This window comes from Adiantum capillus-veneris, chromosome 18, assembly GCF_014529385.1.
Source record: "Adiantum capillus-veneris isolate H3 chromosome 18, ASM1452938v2, whole genome shotgun sequence".
Classification (NCBI taxonomy): domain Eukaryota; kingdom Viridiplantae; phylum Streptophyta; class Polypodiopsida; order Polypodiales; family Pteridaceae; genus Adiantum; species Adiantum capillus-veneris.
This window is the reverse complement of record NC_140948.1, coordinates 140,450,700-140,469,665: the sequence shown is the minus strand read 5'-3', so window position 1 is coordinate 140,469,665 and position 18,966 is coordinate 140,450,700. Positions and strand designations below refer to the sequence as shown.

The following is an 18,966-nucleotide window of genomic DNA, read 5'->3' as shown; positions in this document are numbered from 1 at the left end:
CTCCCCATTCACATAGGACGACGACAACATGAAGAAAAAAGGAAGAGTGTCTCCTCCCGAGCTAACGAGTGATGAGCCACAACATAGTCGATTCGTTTGCTTGAGTGGGATCCTCACTTTGCACTCAAAAGCAGGCGGAAGGTCTTCTCTTTCCGGGGGAAGGGGGAAAGGGGGGGGGGGTGTGCCATAGTTTTGGTGGGTTTGGAGGAGGCGTTCAAGATTTTCCAACAACCAGTATATATGCCACAAGGTATACCCTTAGTGTTCTCTTTTTTATACCTTTTTTGAACCTAGATTGAAGTTTTCTTTATTCTCTCTCTCTCTCTCTCTCTCTCTCTACACCTTGTAACTTTCTGGTCTCATAGGTCATTATGGCCTTTTGAAGACGTTAATATAACATTTCATTTCATTTCATTTCTCTCTCTCTCTCTCTCTCTCTCTCTCTCTCTCTCTCTCTCTCTCTTTCCAGTCGCATGGTCTCAATATGGATAGATTACCTCCGCTTCAATACTCCTTGGATGCACCCTCCTTGTCTCTCACACGGACAGAGATCACCAGGCTCATACGTCAAGATCTGATTCAACTAAATACCAAGAGCACATGGATACAACCGACACAGGAGTTGGGCACGAAGATGGCCTTCTACAGAGAGCATCTTCTCCAACTCACGGAGGACGGATTTGTGACTAGGCCACCATACATGGATACACACTTATCTCATGGAATAAGATGCGCTATTGGACAGATACGCACATCCTCACATCAACTCCAGATCGAGACTGGTCGATTCCGAGGGGTGCTGGTAGGAGCTAGGATATGTCACCTTTGTAACTTAGAGCTAGAGACAGAACTGCACTACACATGCCACTGCCCGGCATACTATGAGATACGCGGACGCTTCCACTGCTTGTTTAGAGAAGGGTTCGGACCTTTTTCTAGAGTCATGAGATACAAGGATCAGAAGTGTCTCGGATTGTTCTTGCTAGAGCTGCGCAGACTTAGGGAGAGCTTGCCGAGGACATCAGGGGAAAGACAGTCTCAGAGACGAATCACAGAGTTCTTTACACCAGACAGAGGAGAGAAAATGGAGCAGTCATTACAGCCTACTCATACTAGAGGTACACTGCTTGACAGAGCCACTGAACTTGGCAGATCCAGACGTCCACGACCTCGGGGGGTCTCCCACTACCGACAAAGGTTGCAACAGAAGATACAGATCACTCTAGCTCGACATGCAAGACGCCCAACCAGAGTTCTGACCATGGAGGAAGTCGATGAGATTCGACAACGACCGATGAGAGATTTCATCTGAACCCACAAACCCCCCCCCCCCCCCCCCCCCCCCCCCCCCCCCTTTTTATTCCCTTTCCCCTTAGTGCCTTAGTGTTTTAGTGTTAGTTCTTTGTAACTTGGTAACTTTGTAACCTGGTAATTTCCGTACTCAGACATGGTATCAGATTCACCAATTGTAACTTTTTGGTCTCATAGGTCATTTTGGCCTTTTGAAGATGTTAATATAACATTTCATTTCATTTCTCTCTCTCTCTCTCTCTCTCTCTCATGCCACCATCTTTGATGTATATCATCTTACACCCCCATTTAGACACAAGATCGAGCTAGCTGTGTATTTCATGCTTGTTTACATTTATTAGCGATAGCGCTCCATTTTCACCACTTACATGACCCAACTAACACACTACACAGATGCTCCTTTCTTTCTGGATACCCCATCATTTTACATCGATCTGTTATGCGGTATGTGGGAACGCTCTCTCATTTTGTCATTTGTCATCTTGTTACTCTGACTTTGTATCAGATCCACCACATTGTAACTTTCTGGTCTCATAAGTCACTTTGGCCTTATGAAGACGTTAATATAACATTTCATTTCATTTCATTTCTCGTGATGAAGCAGGTCCCCGCCAAATAACTCAAAACTCTTCGCGCGCTTTCCACTCCGAGAGAGAGAGAGAGAGAGAGAGCGTGTGAGAGAATGAAATGAAACGTTGGTCATAGAGCTGCCATTTTTGGGTCTTGGATGGTTTGACAAGATCCCCACAGCTGCGGTCCCTCACATTGCCGGTAGACGCGCAGGTAGAGCTTCCAGGATAGCGATGGAGCGGGTTCTGTGAGCAGACCTAACAAAATTGAGGAGATCAAGGAAGTCAAGAAGCCTTCGAGATGAGCGAAAGAGGGAGAGGCAGCAGGGGAGGCAGAGGATTTTTTCGTCCAGGTAGTGATGGAACTGTGGGCAGAGGGCGTGGAAAAGGATCAAGGCAGGAGCCTACTTCTAATGCTACAATTGGCAATGATTCTGTCCGCCGAGTTGGTAGATCACGCGTTCGGCAACGTAATGCGCAGGATGCCCTTGAGTCCAGACTAGGTTTTGATGCCTTCAGTGAAGGGGAGCCTCGCCTTGGATGGCTTGTCACCCTGTCACCTGTAATTTCTGAGTCCTAATCTCAAGCTTTGCCTCCGTTTGTGCAAGTCTCCTCTAGCGTATCACGCATTTTTTTGCATCATTTCAGCAGTCACTTGTTGTCTATGAAGAGGAATTGATTATTTTTCAACTCCAATTGAATGTTGATGCATAGAACCACTTTCTGAGCACATTTTGGTTTTTATATGGCTTGAGTTTGGCATATTAAGGTGATGAAACCTATGATTTTCTTCTTTTATATTTCAGTCATCTCTGGATGATCCCGAGACCTCACAGACATACAGCTGTGTGGATCTATACTTCATGTGCCAGGTTTGTAACATGTAACATTGAAAATTAATGCTGGAGGTTTGCTAAAACTACCGTCTATGAATGTCTGTCAAATTCTCTTGCAGGATGGATCCACTTTCAAGTCTCAATTTAAGTTTGCTCCTTATTTCTACTTGGCAACCAAGGTTTTCTTGTTTAAATCTTCTCCTTTGATTGGTAGAAGCTTTTGTCTTCACAATTGGACAAGTAAACTGAGGGGTGTTTTCATCTTGGCAGCGGGGGCTTGAGTTGGAGGTTGAAGCCTATCTACGACGCAGATATGAAGGAGCTATAGCAAATATCCAGATTGTTGAGAAAGAGGATCTTGATCTGGTGTGTTTCTTCTTATTTTCTATGCTTCTTTTCTTTAATACGACACAGTCTTTTTAAAAAGGATTTTGCTTGCCTTACTCATGAAAATCAAATCTGGACCTTTTTGCTTGCTGATACAAATTCTCACCATTGGTATTGAATAACAGAAGAATCATCTGTCTGGCCTTCAAGGAACATTTCTGAAGGTCAGTTTTGATACGGTTCAGAACCTGACCCAAGTGAAGAGTGATCTTATGCCAGTTGTTGAGAGAAATCAGGCAAAATTGGAAGCTGCAGAGGCATACGAGTCATTCCTTTACAGCACCAGGTGATTCCCAGTCATGTACTTGACATTATCTCGAGCTTAAGTCAGGGTATATTGCCAAAGAGGATATAGTTGGTGCGACACAATCCTAATAATGCTCACAGAGTTTGCATGTTGGCAGCGATCATAAAAATAATCAGACTAAAGCTCAGGATTATCTGGATTTTCTGATCGATATACGAGAGTATGATGTACCTTACCATGTACGTTTTGCCATTGATAATGGTATGTGTTCTTGCCTCAACATCTGAGTGTCCGTAATTGTCTTCAAAGAGAACTTGATGGACTAATAGCTTGTTATTTTTATCCATAATGCAGACGTCAGGTGTGGTCAATGGTATACAGTGGAGGTTGAGTCATCTAATATAAAGCTAGAAAGACGTTCTGATCTTCTTCAGCGAGCTGAAGTTCGTGTTTGTGCTTTTGATATTGAAACTACAAAGCTCCCTTTGAAGTTCCCTGATGCTTCATACGATATGGTGATGATGATTTCATATATGATCGACGGTGAAGGCTATCTGATCGTCAATCGGGAGGTGAGAATGTGATATCATGACTTGATCTTGTACAGAACATCTAAATCAAGAGTCATTTCAATCAGTTAAGGAAGTCAAAAGCTCTATTCTGCCTTAGGTGGTTTATATGGACTAAATTATTGTATTAAATCTATCTGGTTTTTGCAAATGGACTAGTAAAACTTTTGATGTTACTGTTTGCCTAAATTTGATATGGAGTCAATGACGCAGTGTGTGGGCCAAGATATTGACAATTTGGAGTATACTCCAAAGCCCGAGTTTGAAGGACAGTTCAAGGTTACAAATGTGACCAACGAGGTAAACAGTATTGTCGTGTGCCAATTTTTTGGGAAAATCTCTTTTGTTTTGGGTGGTGCTTATCATCTGATGCTCTTGCAACCTCTCAGAAAGAGTTGTTGCTGGGCTGGTTTAGCCACATGCAAGAAGTCAAACCAGGGATTTATGTCACTTACAACGGTGATTTTTTTGATTGGCCATTTTTGGAAGCCAGAGCAAAGCACCATGGGATGAAAATGTCAGAGGTAGAGCTTTGTCACATTCAACCAATTAAGTATCCTTTTATAGACTTATTGAAAATTGGGTTTGGGAATTTCATCGTCTTTCTTTTATGAATTTTCTGCAGGAGATAGGTTTTCGTTGTGATCCCATTCAAGGGGAATGCCGTGGAAAGTTCGCTTGCCATCTCGACTGTTTTGCATGGGTGAAGCGGGACAGCTATTTACCTCAAGGCAGCCAAGGCTTAAAGGTCAAGATGCTCCAGAGAATTATTAAATAACTCCACCTTTGTGATGACTAACCTTGCTGTAGCATGTCGCAGGCTGTTACCAAGGCAAAGCTTGGCTATGATCCCTTAGAGGTGAATCCTGAGGATATGGTTCGGTTTGCCATGGAACAGCCTCAGGTAGTGAAACAAGGAGTCCTCTTAATGTACAACAGCATGTGTTATGAACTTATCGTAATGTTTCTGCTCTAAATTCTGCAGACCATGGCATCATACTCAGTTTCAGATGCAGTTGCCACATACTTTCTGTACATGACCTATGTACATCCTTTTATTTTTTCTTTGGCAACCATCATACCTATGCCACCAGATGAAGTATTGCGCAAGGGAAGTGGGACGTTGTGTGAAATGCTTCTCATGGTTCAGGTAGAAGGGAGAAGGAGGACGCTTTCAATCTTTTCATGATCGTTTATTTGAGCACTGAGGGCTCAGATTTTAATTTTTTTGCTTCAGGAGTACATTGTGATGCTGTATTTGACTGCATAAGTGTAGCTTTGATCTAATTTGCAGGCATTCAAGGCAAATATTATTTGCCCAAATAAGCATCAGGCTGAATCAGAAAAATTCTACAAGGGGAGGCTTCTTGAAAGTGAAACGTACATCGGGGGTCATGTTGAGTGTCTTGAAAGTGGTGTATTTCGATCTGACTTACCAACACGATTTCGTCTTGTTCCTGAAGCTTACCAGGTCTTGCATCTGTTTCTCTTCATTTTAAAGGATCTTTTTATACATTGTAAATGAAGCATAAGGATTTATGCTTGTGGTCTTGTTAGTGCTGCACAATTGCTACCAGTGACTATCGCCCATCTCATGTGTGCGCTTTTGAGTAGTCAAACTCAGGTATCTCACTTTTCTCGTGCAGCAACTTATAGACAATCTGGACAGAGACTTGCGGTATGCCATTGAAGTTGAAGGAAAAATGGATTTCAACTCAGTTATCAATTATGATGATGTGAAGCAGGATATCAAAAGACAGGTAGTATGAGCTTTTAATGACAAGCATTCAATTCCTGCCTTTGAGTGCATCTTATGCATGATTTGAAACTACACTCTTTATATTTTCCAGTTACAAGCGCTTCATGATTTGCCAAATAGAGAAGAGTGTCCCTTGATCTATCATTTGGATGTTGCAGCTATGTATCCAAACATCATCTTGACAAATCGCTTGCAGGTAATCAGACAGTGGATAAAGATGCTTTAATGTTCAATCTATATTTAGTTGCCTACAAGAAACCGGCCGATGGTGCATGAATAACCTTTTTTCGAAGAATTATGGTGTCTCTAAGTTTGTGACTGCTTGCTTTGAATCCGCAGTCGCATTTGTTAAGCTGATAATGGTTGCATTCTATATCATGGTTTCCAGCCTCCTTCAATTGTCTCAGATGATGTGTGTGCTGCGTGTGATTTCAATCGACCTGGAAAAGCTTGCCTCCGTCATTTGGAGTGGGTATGGAGAGGGGAGTCTTATATGGCAAAACGCAGGTGCTTCCATACACTTCAAATTCTCTATCTTTATCTGGTTTCAGACATATGGAAATGGATTATCACTCAACTTCAATGTTGCTTGACAGTGAGTATTATCATTTAAAGAACCAGATTGAGTCCGAGCAATTTACATCTGCAGATGGGCAAGCAGCACAGTACTTTCGTGATTTACCAAAAGAGGAGCAGCAAACAAAGCTGAAAGAGCGCTTGAAGAAATACTGTCAGAAGGTTCTTGCATAACTTACGCAACAATATGGCTCTTCTTGATGGCCCCTATTTTGATAATTATTTGATCTCCAGGTATACAAGAGGGTTCTTGACAAGCCAACTGCGGAACGCAGGGTGGCCGGCATCTGCATGCGTGAAAACCCCTTTTACGTAGATACTGTGCGCAGGTAGAAAGCTAGTGGTGCCTAGATTTTAATAATAGCTCTATTTTGTCTGCTGCAATTTAACACTTCGGGCATACTATAACAGCTTTAGAGATCGACGCTATGAATACAAAGGCTTGAATAAAGTATGGAAAGGAAAGCTTGGAGATGCAAAAGCCAGTGAAAACCTTGTGAAAATTCAAGAGGCTAAGGTCAAGAAAGAGCATTTGTGCAATTTTAGTCTCAGCATTTAATGATATAGTTTCACCAACTTTGCTCATGCAGGACATGGTTGTTCTATACGACTCATTGCAGCTTGCACACAAGTGTATTCTGAACTCATTCTATGGCTATGTCATGCGCAAGTAAATGCTTCATTCTGCACCTCAATTCTGTAGAGTTTCCTTCCAATGAGTAGTTTGACTGTAATAATTTTCCACTTGTTTGTTGTAGGGGTGCAAGGTGGTACTCAATGGAAATGGCTGGAGTTGTTACTTACACTGGGGCCAAGATAATCCAAAATGCTCGTGTATTGGTAGATCAGATTGGGAAGCCTTTGGAGCTTGATACAGATGGAATATGGTGTGCCCTGCCAGGATCTTTTCCAGAGAATTTTGTATTCAAATCTAGGTGTGACCACCTGACCAGGATCTATGTATAACTAACTTTTGCAATATTCTGAGTCTGCTTTTCTCTCATTTTGCACAATCTGTCTGTTTGATTGCAGATCTGCTCATTTGTCAACTCTTCCTTGTTGTATTCTTGGTTTAATTGTGCAGTGATCCCAAAAAGAAGCTGACCATTTCATATCCCTGTGTCATGCTTAATGTGGATGTAGCACTAAACAACACAAATGATCAATATCAGGTAAAATGGCCTTATTTGATTCAATACTGATTGATAACATGCTTGCTGATCAGCTTTCTATCAATTTGATGGTGTTAAAATCTGGGCTTCCTTAATTACCAGGGTCATGTATGTACCAGCTAGTTTGTAGCTGATGCTTTTTTTGTGTGCAGACTCTAACAGATCCTGTGCAAAGAACATACACAACGAGAAGCGAATGCTCCATTGAGTTTGAGGTTGATGGGCCTTACAAGGTGAGGCTTTTATGATAAGCATGAAACGTGTTTTTTAGCTTAAAGTGAGATGATGATGGCCTAAACCAACAAGAAGTTTGTGCCATGAAGGCTATGATCTTGCCAGCGTCCAAGGCAGAAGGAGTACAAATAAAGAAAAGATATGCTGTGTTTAATCATGATGGCACTCTGGCCGAGCTGAAAGGTTTTGAAGTCAAGCGCCGTGGAGAGTTGAAACTTATCAAGGTCTTTCAAGTAAGTGCTTCAGAATATTTTGCAACTGTGTAGGCAATAGAGATGATAACCTTGTGGAGGATTAAAGTTGTCCCTGATTCTAGACAGGAGCCAATTGCTTTAAAGTATGGAAGCGTATGTTTTTTAGAGATAGCCTCCTGTTTAACTAACCTTTATGATTTCAAGTTAAATTTCATTGTTTGGAGTTGCTAACCTGCAGGATTGTCATCTATAATAGTAAATTCAACTTGGAATTAAATGATATACATTGTAAATCTTGTGGCTCTGCTGACGAGTTCTTACCACTGAAGATGGCAAAGAATTGTAGTGAAGCTTCGACTTTGCATGGTCTTATTTTCCCCACATCAGGGATAAAAAGACCAGACTTGGTTCCCTATTTGTCAATAAACTGTTGTAAACATGTAAATGCCATTCATTGCATTGCACCATAACAGTAGACTTCTTATGGCCATGGTGCCTGGTTTTTCCTAATCAGAAAGAGGATGTTATTGAAGGTAAAATCTATCGTCTTTCAAATGTAATTTTTTCAAGCATTTGTTTATATGATTTCAGGCCGAAGTGTTTGAAAAGTTTTTGTGTGGTGAGACACTAGAACAGTGCTATGATGCCGTCGCATCAGTTGCTAACCGATGGCTAGATCTTCTCGAGGTAAAACCAATGACTTTCTAAAAGGCAAATTCTTCGCTTTGCTGTATGACAGGCAACCCTTGATGCTTGCAGAACCATGGAGTAGACATTGTCGACAGCGAGCTGTTGGACTACATATCTGAATCAAGCACAATGAGCAAGTCCTTAGCAGAATATGGGGAGCAGAAGTCATGTGCTGTCACAACCGCCAAAAGACTAGCAGATTTTTTGGGTTCTGATATGGTGAAAGACAAAGGGCTTAGCTGCCGATATATTGTCGCTAAAGACCCCCAGGTTTTTTTCCACATAACAACTATACTTTGGCATGTATCTTCCAAGGAGCATTATCAAATCACTGATTGTTTGGCAGCTTCCCCACTCCTACAATAGAGATGTGTTGTCATATATGTGCCAACAAGTCTCTACTTCTGCAATCTCTCTTAAAGAAGAAATGCTGTCTTGCCTGCTGTATGGATTATGTTGCCAGTGAAGCTATTGTGATAAGTTGTTTGAGCTTCAAAAAGTATGTTAGTCTCACTTGAATTAAATGAGTGTACTAGTTGCACGAATGGAAAAGAAGCAAGTTTTGTCTTTTGAAGTCATCTCCTCAATTTTGCATCTGGTACTTACTAGGGAAGATTTTGGCAGGGGGCACCTGTCAGTGAACGTGCCATACCTGTAGCAATTTTTGAGACTGAACCAGGCAAGCTCTATGCTAGCACAAATTCTTTGGAATGCCATTTTTCAATTAAGCAGGCCTTTGATTAGGGTTACTCGTGAATACACTGCAGAAGTAACAAAGGCATTTCTGAGAAAGTGGTGTAAAGTCCCTTCAGATGCCACAATACGATCGATAGTGGACTGGGAGTATTACCGCCAACGTCTTGGCTCTGCAATTCAAAAAATTATTTCCATACCTGCTGCGATGCAAAAGGTTCCTTGATTTTCTGCTTACTGAGACAAATACTAGCTATAGTCTTGTTGAAATTCACTACCGATCATTGTACATTCATTGTATTACAGGTCACAAATCCAGTTCCGAGGGTCTCACATCCAGATTGGTTGTGGAAAAAAATTCGTGAAAAAAATGATAAATATCGGCAGAGGAATATCTCTGATATGCTTAGTGCTAAACTTAAAACTAAAGATAGTTTATTAAGTTCAGGCAGTGAAACTGGTAAAATGGGTGGGAAGAAGGATGCTCATCTTAGAACAGACGTTGATATGGAAGATTTTGGTAGTAATAAAGAGAACATCCCTAGTGCAGGCCTTAGAACAGTTATTAAAACGTTTCAAAGTAGCAAGGCTTGTGTTAATGAGTCAACTAGGCAAGGGCTAAGATTGATTCCTGCCAATTTGAGTCACGATTCAAGACAGAAAGCAGGCATCCTTACGGATTCTCAGCATCAAAATGGAGCAGAGGATAAAGTTGAAGAGAAATGCGAGGACTACGAGCAGTGGCTTGAACAAAAGAAGCGCAAATGGCGAGAAATGAGGGAAAGAAGAAAACGACAGAGGTAATCATGTTGACATTATTGAAATGCCATGAATTCTTTTCAATCAAACCAAGCCTGATTCTGTAACAGAACAAACATGTGAAAATGTTGGATTGCTCAGCAGAACATCGTTACAAAATTTTGGATTTTCAATCTTGTAGCAAGTTGTAGAGACTGATTAGAGATGACTAGTGGAATACAGCTGCTGTCATTCTGATTGAAATTGCTGAAGAAAAGAGAATCCTAGCTTTTGGCCCAGCACTCTCACCATTCCTGCTTCGATTGCAACTTGTTGCTTTGGTCATTTTGAGCTAAACTTATCTAGTAGTTGTTCTTTTGCAGGCAAGATGGATTTGCAGAGAATGTAAGTGCCCGGCTAGAGAGGTCCAAGGCCTTTACTGTGGAGAGACCTCTAAGAGGGACAAAAAATCAGACTGGAGTAGGGGCCTATTTTCGGAATAGGGAGGCAGCCTTATTACATTCTCACTGGCAGGTATCATGCTTTTGATTGTGCAACCCTTTCTCGCCCTTTCTGTGTGCACTCCTTTGTCTCTCACTCACGAAGGCCACCAAGAGCACTCCATCCCTCACCTTTCTGTTCATTAATCAATCTCTCTATGCTCAATGGCTTGAAGGGCATTTGTCTGCCTCTTCAAGTCCTCCCACTTTGTCCTAAGAATTTCAAGCCTTCACTTTAAATTCTCCCTGTTTTTTTCAAAACGTGTTCTGCATACAGATTCTTCAAATGACCACTGGCCAGGAACCCGGAGAGTTTGTTGCTTGGGTTATGGCAGGAGGGGACATGTTCAAGATTCCAATCAAAGTTCCAAGACAATTTTTCATCAATACAAGGGCTTCTCTTGCAGAAGGACATCCAGGAAGGCGAGTTTCCCGGATTTTGCCGCATGCTCGTCCTTCTTTTAATCTTATTGAGGTAAGGGAGCAGTGGATTCAAATTTGAGCCAAATTGGTAACTTTGTGCAACCATTTTTCCATCTTTCATTTCACTTCAATTACATAATAGGGAAGATAAGTTTTGACAGGTGGTGGTTGAAGAGCGGCAATTCAAGGCTGCAGGGAGGAAGCTTGCTGCTCATCTTGCAGATCCAGAGGTTGAGGTATGCTGCATATCATGCAACTGAAATTTTACTGCAATCAACACAATTATATCTTCTTGGACTCATTTTTGTTCTGCAACAGGGGGTTTACGAAACAAAAATGCCTCTCACTTTTCATGCAGTCATGCAGCTTGGCTGTGTGTGCAGTGTTGACAAAAAAGCTTCCCAGCAGGGACTTCAAGATAGTTGGTCTTTGGAGGATCTAGTGATGAAGACTACAACAGAATGTCCGTACATATCAGAGGCACTCTCCTTCTTGTATCTTTACCACAGGTATTCTTACACCTCTTGACCTGTAGATACAAAGGGGCAAGAAATGAAATTACATCAGAAAGTTACTAGAGGCTCATAACATTGTATTTTACAGTGCATCGGATGTGAGAGGCTTGTATGCTCTGTACACACCGTCATCGAGCACTATATCAATTGTTGTTGTTAATCCCTTTAATAACAAGGAAGTGTCGATCGCACAACTTGAAAAGCAGTTTCGTGATGCTGCCCAAACAAGTTCAACTTCAAATGGACTTGAAAGCCTGGACTTGGTATTCAAGGTATTGGATAGTGGAATGATATAGCTTAATACTTTCATGGCAACTGAAATCCTTGGCATGCTACACAACTTATTGTCCTTATCTCCAGGTTGATTACGTGTCAAACAGTACAGAGGCAGGTAGACAAATTCAGAGAACTTTGGCTGCTTACAGGTATATGTCTTGATTGAGATGTGTCCAATAGTAAAGTCCATGTGCTTTTTGCTAACACTTTGAACTGACTCTGAAAGGACCTCTTGTTGATTATCAAATGGAGCATTATCCCTCAATTGAGTGAAGAACTCCTCATGAAACTGCTTTTGACTAAACAGGGAACGCTACAGAGGACCAACCCTTGCTGTCATAGAATGCCCCAGTAAAGAACAGACTATAAAATCTATCCCAATTCTTGCTGAACTTCCAAGCATTGAAGTTGCTTGCAATGCTCGGGACAGCCAATTTCCGGTATGCAAAATTAAATTGCTTTTAATGGCGATTTTCATGATAGGACCAGCTTAATTTCCTTCTGCTTGCAGGCACTAGGGTGGCAGCCTTCGGCCTCAAAGATAGCCATTCAACGTTGTTTTGCTTCGTCTTCTTGGCTTCAAGAAAGAATGAGACTTTCCAATTACGCACATGTAATTCTCTCAAAAGTGGTCTGATTGATTTTGTTTCAATCTCCATAATCACATCAAAGATCTCTTTAACTTCTTACTCAGGTGCCTCTGGGAAATTTTGATTCAGACTGGATCCTTTCCACAGCGGACAGCTTTTATGCTCGCGCCCTTCGTGATCATCAACAAGTCAGTGTTTACAGCATGATGCAAATGTCAATAGAGGCACAAATTTTTATTATTTTAACAGTTTGTTGACATACTTTCCAGGTGCTTTGGGTATCTGAAGATGGGGTGCCTGATCTTGGAGGCATTCCAGAAGAAGAACCCAGCTTTGCAGACGAGGTAAAATTGCTTTGGCCAAGAGAGCTCCATATGTTGATCAAAGCCAGTTGATTTTGTGAAAGGTCAAAACCTTCATTCACATGACTTCTTCGTTTTGGAGGTGCAGGTACAACAGCCTTCTCTGATATTTGCAGGTGCTTACAGGAGTATTGTCATAGAGCTCAAGGTCTTACTTCAAGACCCGGATACTAGTATATGTATATGTATTAGACTAGTTGCATGAATTGGCAAAAAGCACCTTATGGTCCTGAACGCCCTTTTTACAACCAATTAATATTGCAAAAATCTCCCTCTTATTTCTAGCCAGTCTCGCTCTACTGTTACAAACACTGAAGTTAATGCTTGTTGAAGTGCAGGTTCTTCATCTTGCTGTGAATGCTTTACTTAAGTGTAATCAAATCAATGAGATGGAAGGAGGAGCTCTCCTAGGCTTTGAGCTTGATGCAAAGTCAAGTGGTGAATCTGCTACCTGGGATGAAAGCAGTTCTTGTGCTACAGCCTTCCGTGTTCTTAAGCAAATGGTGCAGGGCTGGGTAGCTGATGCGGTCAACTCGGGTAATGTATTTGCGGATGCACTGCTTCAGCACCTGTATCGATGGTTGTGCAGGTATGTTCTATTTCAAAGGGATAATTATCTATCTGTAAGCATTGGATGTTTTGGAATGTGTAATCAAAGATGCATTCAATGCTCAGCCCGATATAATTTTCATGATGCAGTCCTCATTCTAAACTACATGATCCTGCTCTCCATCGTGTCCTACATAAGGTAAAACAATTTTCATCACACTCCTAATACTCAAACGATCTGTTCTAGTTCTGTTCTACCCCACTTTACATAAAACTGTGCCTATGCTTACACTGTCCGCTGGACTAAGGCTGTACATGGCTCGTCTGGCACAACAATTTGGTCTCCTAGTATATGTATTGCTGGTCCACAAATGGGTTTCTTGTGTCCTTGCATGTGCTTCATCAGAACTTGGAGGTCCTTGGACTCCCTTGAGAGGGGACATATACATCCACTTCCTGTGTTTACCTTCCAAGGGCTCTTGCTATTTATACTAAGAAGAGAAATAATGCATGCAGAAGACCGAAGGGGCCCATGAGACTCAAAACATAGTTCAAAACATGAGACTCCAAAAAGAGTAACCAAGGACAACAAGCTGCAAATTCAACAAGTATAAATGACACAAAATTGGGAACTAGGATGACTGATGTCTGGCTTCCAGCATGTAAGCCGCTCGTTCTGTCCCACACCATACTCGTCATTTGCACACTTGGGTCTCTGGGTGCCAAAGTATTGGAACGGAGAGATCTCTTCATAGTGCACACTCTAAAGTATTTTCTGGAAGGGTTTCCTCTCAAATAAAGAAGTGTAGTGAATAATGACAGTTTGGGTTTACGTAACCTGCAAGGGATTGGATGCTCATGTATCCAGCATCAAATTTGGGAGTCCATGATTTTGTTCTGACATCTGGCTGATAATCAAGGTAGGTGGCTGTCTCAAATTAGAAATTGGTTTTCCTGATAACAGGCACACTGTCCAAGCCACACATAGTGCACCGCCAGTTCTGATGTTTTTATTAGAATCTTCAGTTATTTGACACACTCAAATTCTGTAGGTTGTTTTGAGCTTAACGAAACCTCTTTTTTTGTTTCATTCAGAATTTCTTCTCCTCAAAATTCTCAGCACAGTCTACAAATTAGTGAATCTTTTGAGTGATTTTTTTGGTCTGTATGGCAGGTGATGCAAAAAGTCTTTGCGCTGCTCCTAGCTGAATTGCGCAAGCTAGGGGCAACCATTGTGTTTGCAGACTTTTCTCGAATCATCATTGCAACTGGAAAGACAAATGTCCAAGGAGCACAGGGGTACTGTGAATACCTAGTGAAGACACTTCAAACACGGTATTTTGCCAGATAATGACTAGTGACAAAATTTCTTTCCCGGATGCTGTATTAGTCTTTGCATGCTTATGCCATGTTTTGTGATACAGGGATCTTTTTGAATGGATTGAATTGGACCCTCAACGCTATTGGCACTCTCTTCTTTTCATGGATCAGGTACTACTTTGCTTCTTTTTCAGAACTTTGTCCAATTTATAATTTAATGCCATGCTCGTGTCAGTAATTTGACATATCTGTTTCTTGCAGTATAATTATGGCGGTATTCAAGTCAAGGACTTGCAGCTTCAAGATACAAACTGTGGTGAACGGATGTCACAGAGCAACTCATCACAAAATGACCTTGAAGTCTCCCAACCAGACATAATTTCTAGCTGGAACATTGCAGAGTATCTGCCCAAAGTGACTCAGGTCTGCATTTTCAAAGTCGATAAATTTTAGTTGCTGCTATAGAGTGGTTGCACAGAGAGAATTCTGTATTGCAGGACTACTTCATAGTGATCGTGTCTGAATTTTTGTATATACCCTGGAAGCATGCACAAGAGCAAGCAAAGTTTCGTGCTGCAGCTAAAGCTGTTGCTAGCACATCCTGCACACCATCTGTAACAGTTGCTGCTGCTGCAAATGCCGAGCTTGCAGAGTCAACCTTTCTTAAAGATCAGGTAACATTTTTTTTGTTCGCACATAGGGCAGAAGATGAATGAGATGCTTCTGTTACGATGTTAAATTTTTTTTTGCAGATAAATCCTGCTCAACACGTCCTCTCTAGACAAAGACTGAGTGTATGTGTTTAATCTCTTACTTTGCAGATTGCTTCCTATTTCACAGACAAGCTTCTTAGGATCGTTAGAGACGTGCTGCGTCACATGAGTGCCAAACAAAGAGATGATTCAGACATGGAGGCAGGACTGGCACGTGATTTTCCAAAGTTGGCAGGATCCCATCTTCATATGGGAGATCCAGCTTTAGAGTTTATTAAACATGTCCATGCTGTATTTTCCCTGGATCAAAGAGTTCAGTATGAGGCCCTGGTAAGCATGGTTAATTTGGTTTCTGCATGTGCTCATGGTGAAAGAAAGACAGTGCACCATGTAAAGTTGAAGGGGTGAGAAAGTTTCATAAGCTTGACCTGTAAGCTCATAGGATTATTAACACACAGAAACAGTAAGCCATGCCAAGCTTTGGCCATTAGTTGGCTTAAGCATTTGCCACTTGTTCCTTGTTGCGACATCCTTTTAATGTAATGCTTTGCTAAATGTCATTACATGGATCACATAAAAATTTGAGACGCTTGAGTACAGCGCATTGTGGTAAAGACATGGTTCTTGGCCGTCTGGCCGCTATTAAAGGAAACCATGAGATGGTTGTTCATAGTCGACTGTTTAGAAGGTAAGCCATAAGAAAAATCTTCCAAGGTGATCCTTGAGACATTCCCACATTGTTGAGTCTTGGAGATTTTTGCAGTGCACTGCTTCATCAGGAGAACGTAACAAATGCTGATGAACGGTTGTCTATGAGTGACCCAAATGATGCAAGTTTCTAACAGGAGCCAACAGCTGGGATCAAGGCTGTTTGCAATTTACATAAAATAAGCAGTTAGTGGCTGCCTTCTCATATTACTGCCTTCTTGTATTAGGTAGCATGACCTGGAATTTTCAGTAGTATTAGCTGGAAAGGTGTATGGTAGTTTTGACTATGTTTCAGTTTGCGTTGTCGTTTTGCTCTACATAATTCTCATGAATGCTGCCAGAAACCCACCAAAACACAGGCTTTTAAAAAAGCTTAGGCATATAGCTTGTCTAATTAGGAAAGGTCAAGTGATGGCAGGGTGAAGGGATGCAGCTGACCACTTTGATCATAGTTGTCGTGTCGCTTTATTGGCTCACATCAAGAGAACACACTTGAGAAATCATGAAGCACTACAATAAGTTATATTTCATTCTCATGTGCTTTCAAAAACGTGCTTGTATTGTCCAGACAAGTTGAGAAAACTTCATGACATGCTTACAAAGCTTCAAATTAAGGAAGACGTCATAATTCGGTGGGACCCAGATGACACTGTCCCCTGACATGCTGCTGTACTTGCTAATTTACAGGTTATGAAAAGAAATCTTCTCAAGCTGGTTCGAGTAAAGGAATTCTCTCCAGAGGCCCAATTTCATGATCCGTGCCTCTCATTCACTCTTCCAAATGTTATCTGCAGGTAGGTTTTTGGTCTTATCATTTGTGTACCAACACATCAATTGTCATACTTTGTCCAAAAAAATGGGTTTTAAAGAGGGGTTTTCACTAATAATTTTGTCCGTGTCAGTTATTGTAATGATTGTAGGGATCTTGATATATGTCGAGATGCAGCTCTGCTGGAACGTGATTGGAGGTGCTCGGTCCCACAATGTGGCCAGCCGTATGACAAGGAATGGATTGAGAATGCACTAATTCAAGTAGTCCGGCAACGAGAGCGTCTCTATCATTTGCAGGACCTGATTTGCTCAAAGTGCCGCCAGGTAACTGCAAATAACAAAAGATCAAAATGATTTTCTGCCTATTGGCAGCCTGCCGCTATAAATTGAACTTTCCATCTTCTTTGTCAGGTCAAAGCTTCGCATTTGTCAGAACAATGTGCATGTGCAGGAGCTTTTAAATGCAGTGAGACGTTTGCTAGCTTCCAAGAACGAATGCGAGTGTTCTTGAACATAGCTATTTATCACGAATTTGAGCTCTTGCAAGAGTTTGTGGCCTGGATCCTAGAAGCACATTGAGGCAAGAACATGCCACCTTCAATACCAACTTGTCTGCTGCTTTCAAGGATGGTGGTGGTACAAAGTGTAGTACTGCTTAGCAGGATTTTTGGCCTTGATTTGGATAGAGGGCAGTCCAAGGGAGAGTGCAGCATGGAGAGATGAGAGTGTGTTGGCCTTGTGGGACGGAGAACATCTGCAAGAGAAGTTATAGCTCATTGAAGGCAGTCAAAGCTAGCGCTGAATGGATGAGAACATGATTGTTTACAACTGTTGATGGATGTACTGATTCATGGCTCCTCGAACCGCATGCTGCTCCATCATTCACCGTGGTTTCCAACAAGCAAGAGTTAGACCTCTTGAGGAGGTTAGCTTCTTGCCATGTGAATGCTTTCTTCGAGACCAGAAGATGTGCACAGGCTTCAGGGGTAAAAGACCCATTCGTACCACCAAGGCAAATCATCCCATTATCAAGCTTCTTATCAAAGACTGAGGCTTTACTCTCTTTAGCTTAAAGAGAGGATGTCTCTTCCATTAGGTCAGTGCCTTGGTCTTTGATTCGCTTGCCATGATTTTGCGAAGAAAGCACTTCGATTATATTGCTCCAGTCATTTACTGTGAGGATATGAACACTAAGATCAAGCTAGAGCCAAACTGTGGGTACAGCCCACGACATAAGAGCAAAGAAAGCGCACCATGTTTTTTCTCAGAGAACTTGTAACGTTTCAGTATGTGAAAATATCAAGCAAATGAGTATACAGCTTGCGATCTAGTAGCATTACACCTTCCCACTTATGGACGTTCCTACGATTATTAGCAATTTCTAGAGCTAAAATAAGATCTTTAGCTAATGCCTTTATCTCAACTCAAGCCACAATGCCATTTTTGTCCGAAGAATTTTCTTGATTTTCGAGTCCCTCCTTGATTTGGTTTTTTCAAGTAATGTTGGTTGAAGCCTCTGGCCAATGGAACTTGAAGGCGGATTCACTTTTCAACGCATTTCTCTCGAGAGCTATCCTCTCCAACTTTCCCATGTGGGTGCGCTCAAGTTTCAGCGTTATCCCGATTCCTCACTGCACTCGCTCACCTTGGGTGCGACTCGGGCGGGAGGGTTGAGTCTTGACTCCCGTTTTACAAACCAAATAGGGGTTCGCATGTGCTAGCATGGCGTCGGTGGTGCGCATGTGGCAGTTTCCTCACCTGCGTTAGTAGCCTCAATTATTACACTAGACGGGGGTTTATTTTAGCGATGATGTCTGCACCTCCCCAATCTCGGAAAATTAAAAAGCCTTTCAAAACATCGAGCTTAGTGTATAACTGAAGGGTAAGTTCAAGAAATGAAAAAAACAATGAAAGTGAAAAGTTAAAAAGACTTTGTGTCCATGTAAAGAATATAAAGAGATTGCTCATATAAAGAGATAGTCACGATCTTTGTGTTTTTCTTTTAATGTTTTTTTCTCTTTAAAATTTAGTCTTTTTGCACTATACACTATATACGTAGTGACTCTTTTTTTGAAGCTATTAAGAATACCTTCTTTTTATATTTTACATTTTACACTATATAGTGGAGTAAAGTTAATTTTTGAAGAAATTATCAAAATACCCCTCCAATTTGAAGGGATAGTATTTTGGTGATTTTTTTGGCCTTCTCAAAACGTTAAGGCCATAGAAATGCCTTGTCTTTTTGGTTTGTTAAAAATATAATT

The 18,966-nt window shown here is 41.4% G+C and overlaps 1 protein-coding gene across 1 annotated transcript; it reads left to right on the top strand.

Annotated features, from left to right (window-relative positions):
• Positions 1–1,933: 1,933 nt before the first annotated feature.
• LOC147436525 (DNA polymerase epsilon catalytic subunit A-like) lies at positions 1,934–18,016 on the top strand. Its single transcript, XM_086489399.1, has 50 exons — positions 1,934–2,442; positions 2,687–2,752; positions 2,836–2,895; positions 2,987–3,082; positions 3,229–3,389; positions 3,508–3,611; positions 3,705–3,922; positions 4,133–4,219; positions 4,309–4,443; positions 4,545–4,667; positions 4,740–4,823; positions 4,905–5,069; positions 5,214–5,390; positions 5,566–5,679; positions 5,770–5,874; positions 6,067–6,185; positions 6,275–6,416; positions 6,489–6,583; positions 6,666–6,771; positions 6,845–6,924; positions 7,013–7,189; positions 7,339–7,426; positions 7,579–7,659; positions 7,750–7,893; positions 8,446–8,541; positions 8,614–8,814; positions 9,169–9,223; positions 9,312–9,454; positions 9,544–10,037; positions 10,359–10,509; positions 10,753–10,950; positions 11,060–11,134; positions 11,217–11,407; positions 11,502–11,685; positions 11,774–11,838; positions 11,997–12,129; positions 12,201–12,302; positions 12,384–12,467; positions 12,549–12,623; positions 12,730–12,789; positions 12,980–13,230; positions 13,341–13,389; positions 14,365–14,525; positions 14,615–14,681; positions 14,772–14,933; positions 15,008–15,184; positions 15,332–15,553; positions 16,619–16,725; positions 16,834–17,026; positions 17,114–18,016. The coding sequence occupies exons 1-50, from the start codon at positions 2,182–2,184 to the stop codon at positions 17,279–17,281; spliced, it is 6,852 nt and encodes a 2,283-aa protein (XP_086345525.1). The 5' UTR covers positions 1,934–2,181; the 3' UTR covers positions 17,282–18,016.
• Positions 18,017–18,966: the final 950 nt, after the last annotated feature.

Excerpts from the sequence above, each read along its gene's own strand:
- LOC147436525 (XM_086489399.1), top strand. The coding sequence starts at position 2,182 with ATGAGCGAAAGAGGGAGAGGCAGCAGGGGAGGCAGAGGATTTTTTCGT. Across the intron at positions 14,526-14,614 it reads GTGAAGACACTTCAAACACG|GGATCTTTTTGAATGGATTG; the intron begins GTATTTTGCCAG and ends TTTGTGATACAG. Across the intron at positions 14,682-14,771 it reads CTCTTCTTTTCATGGATCAG|TATAATTATGGCGGTATTCA; the intron begins GTACTACTTTGC and ends TGTTTCTTGCAG.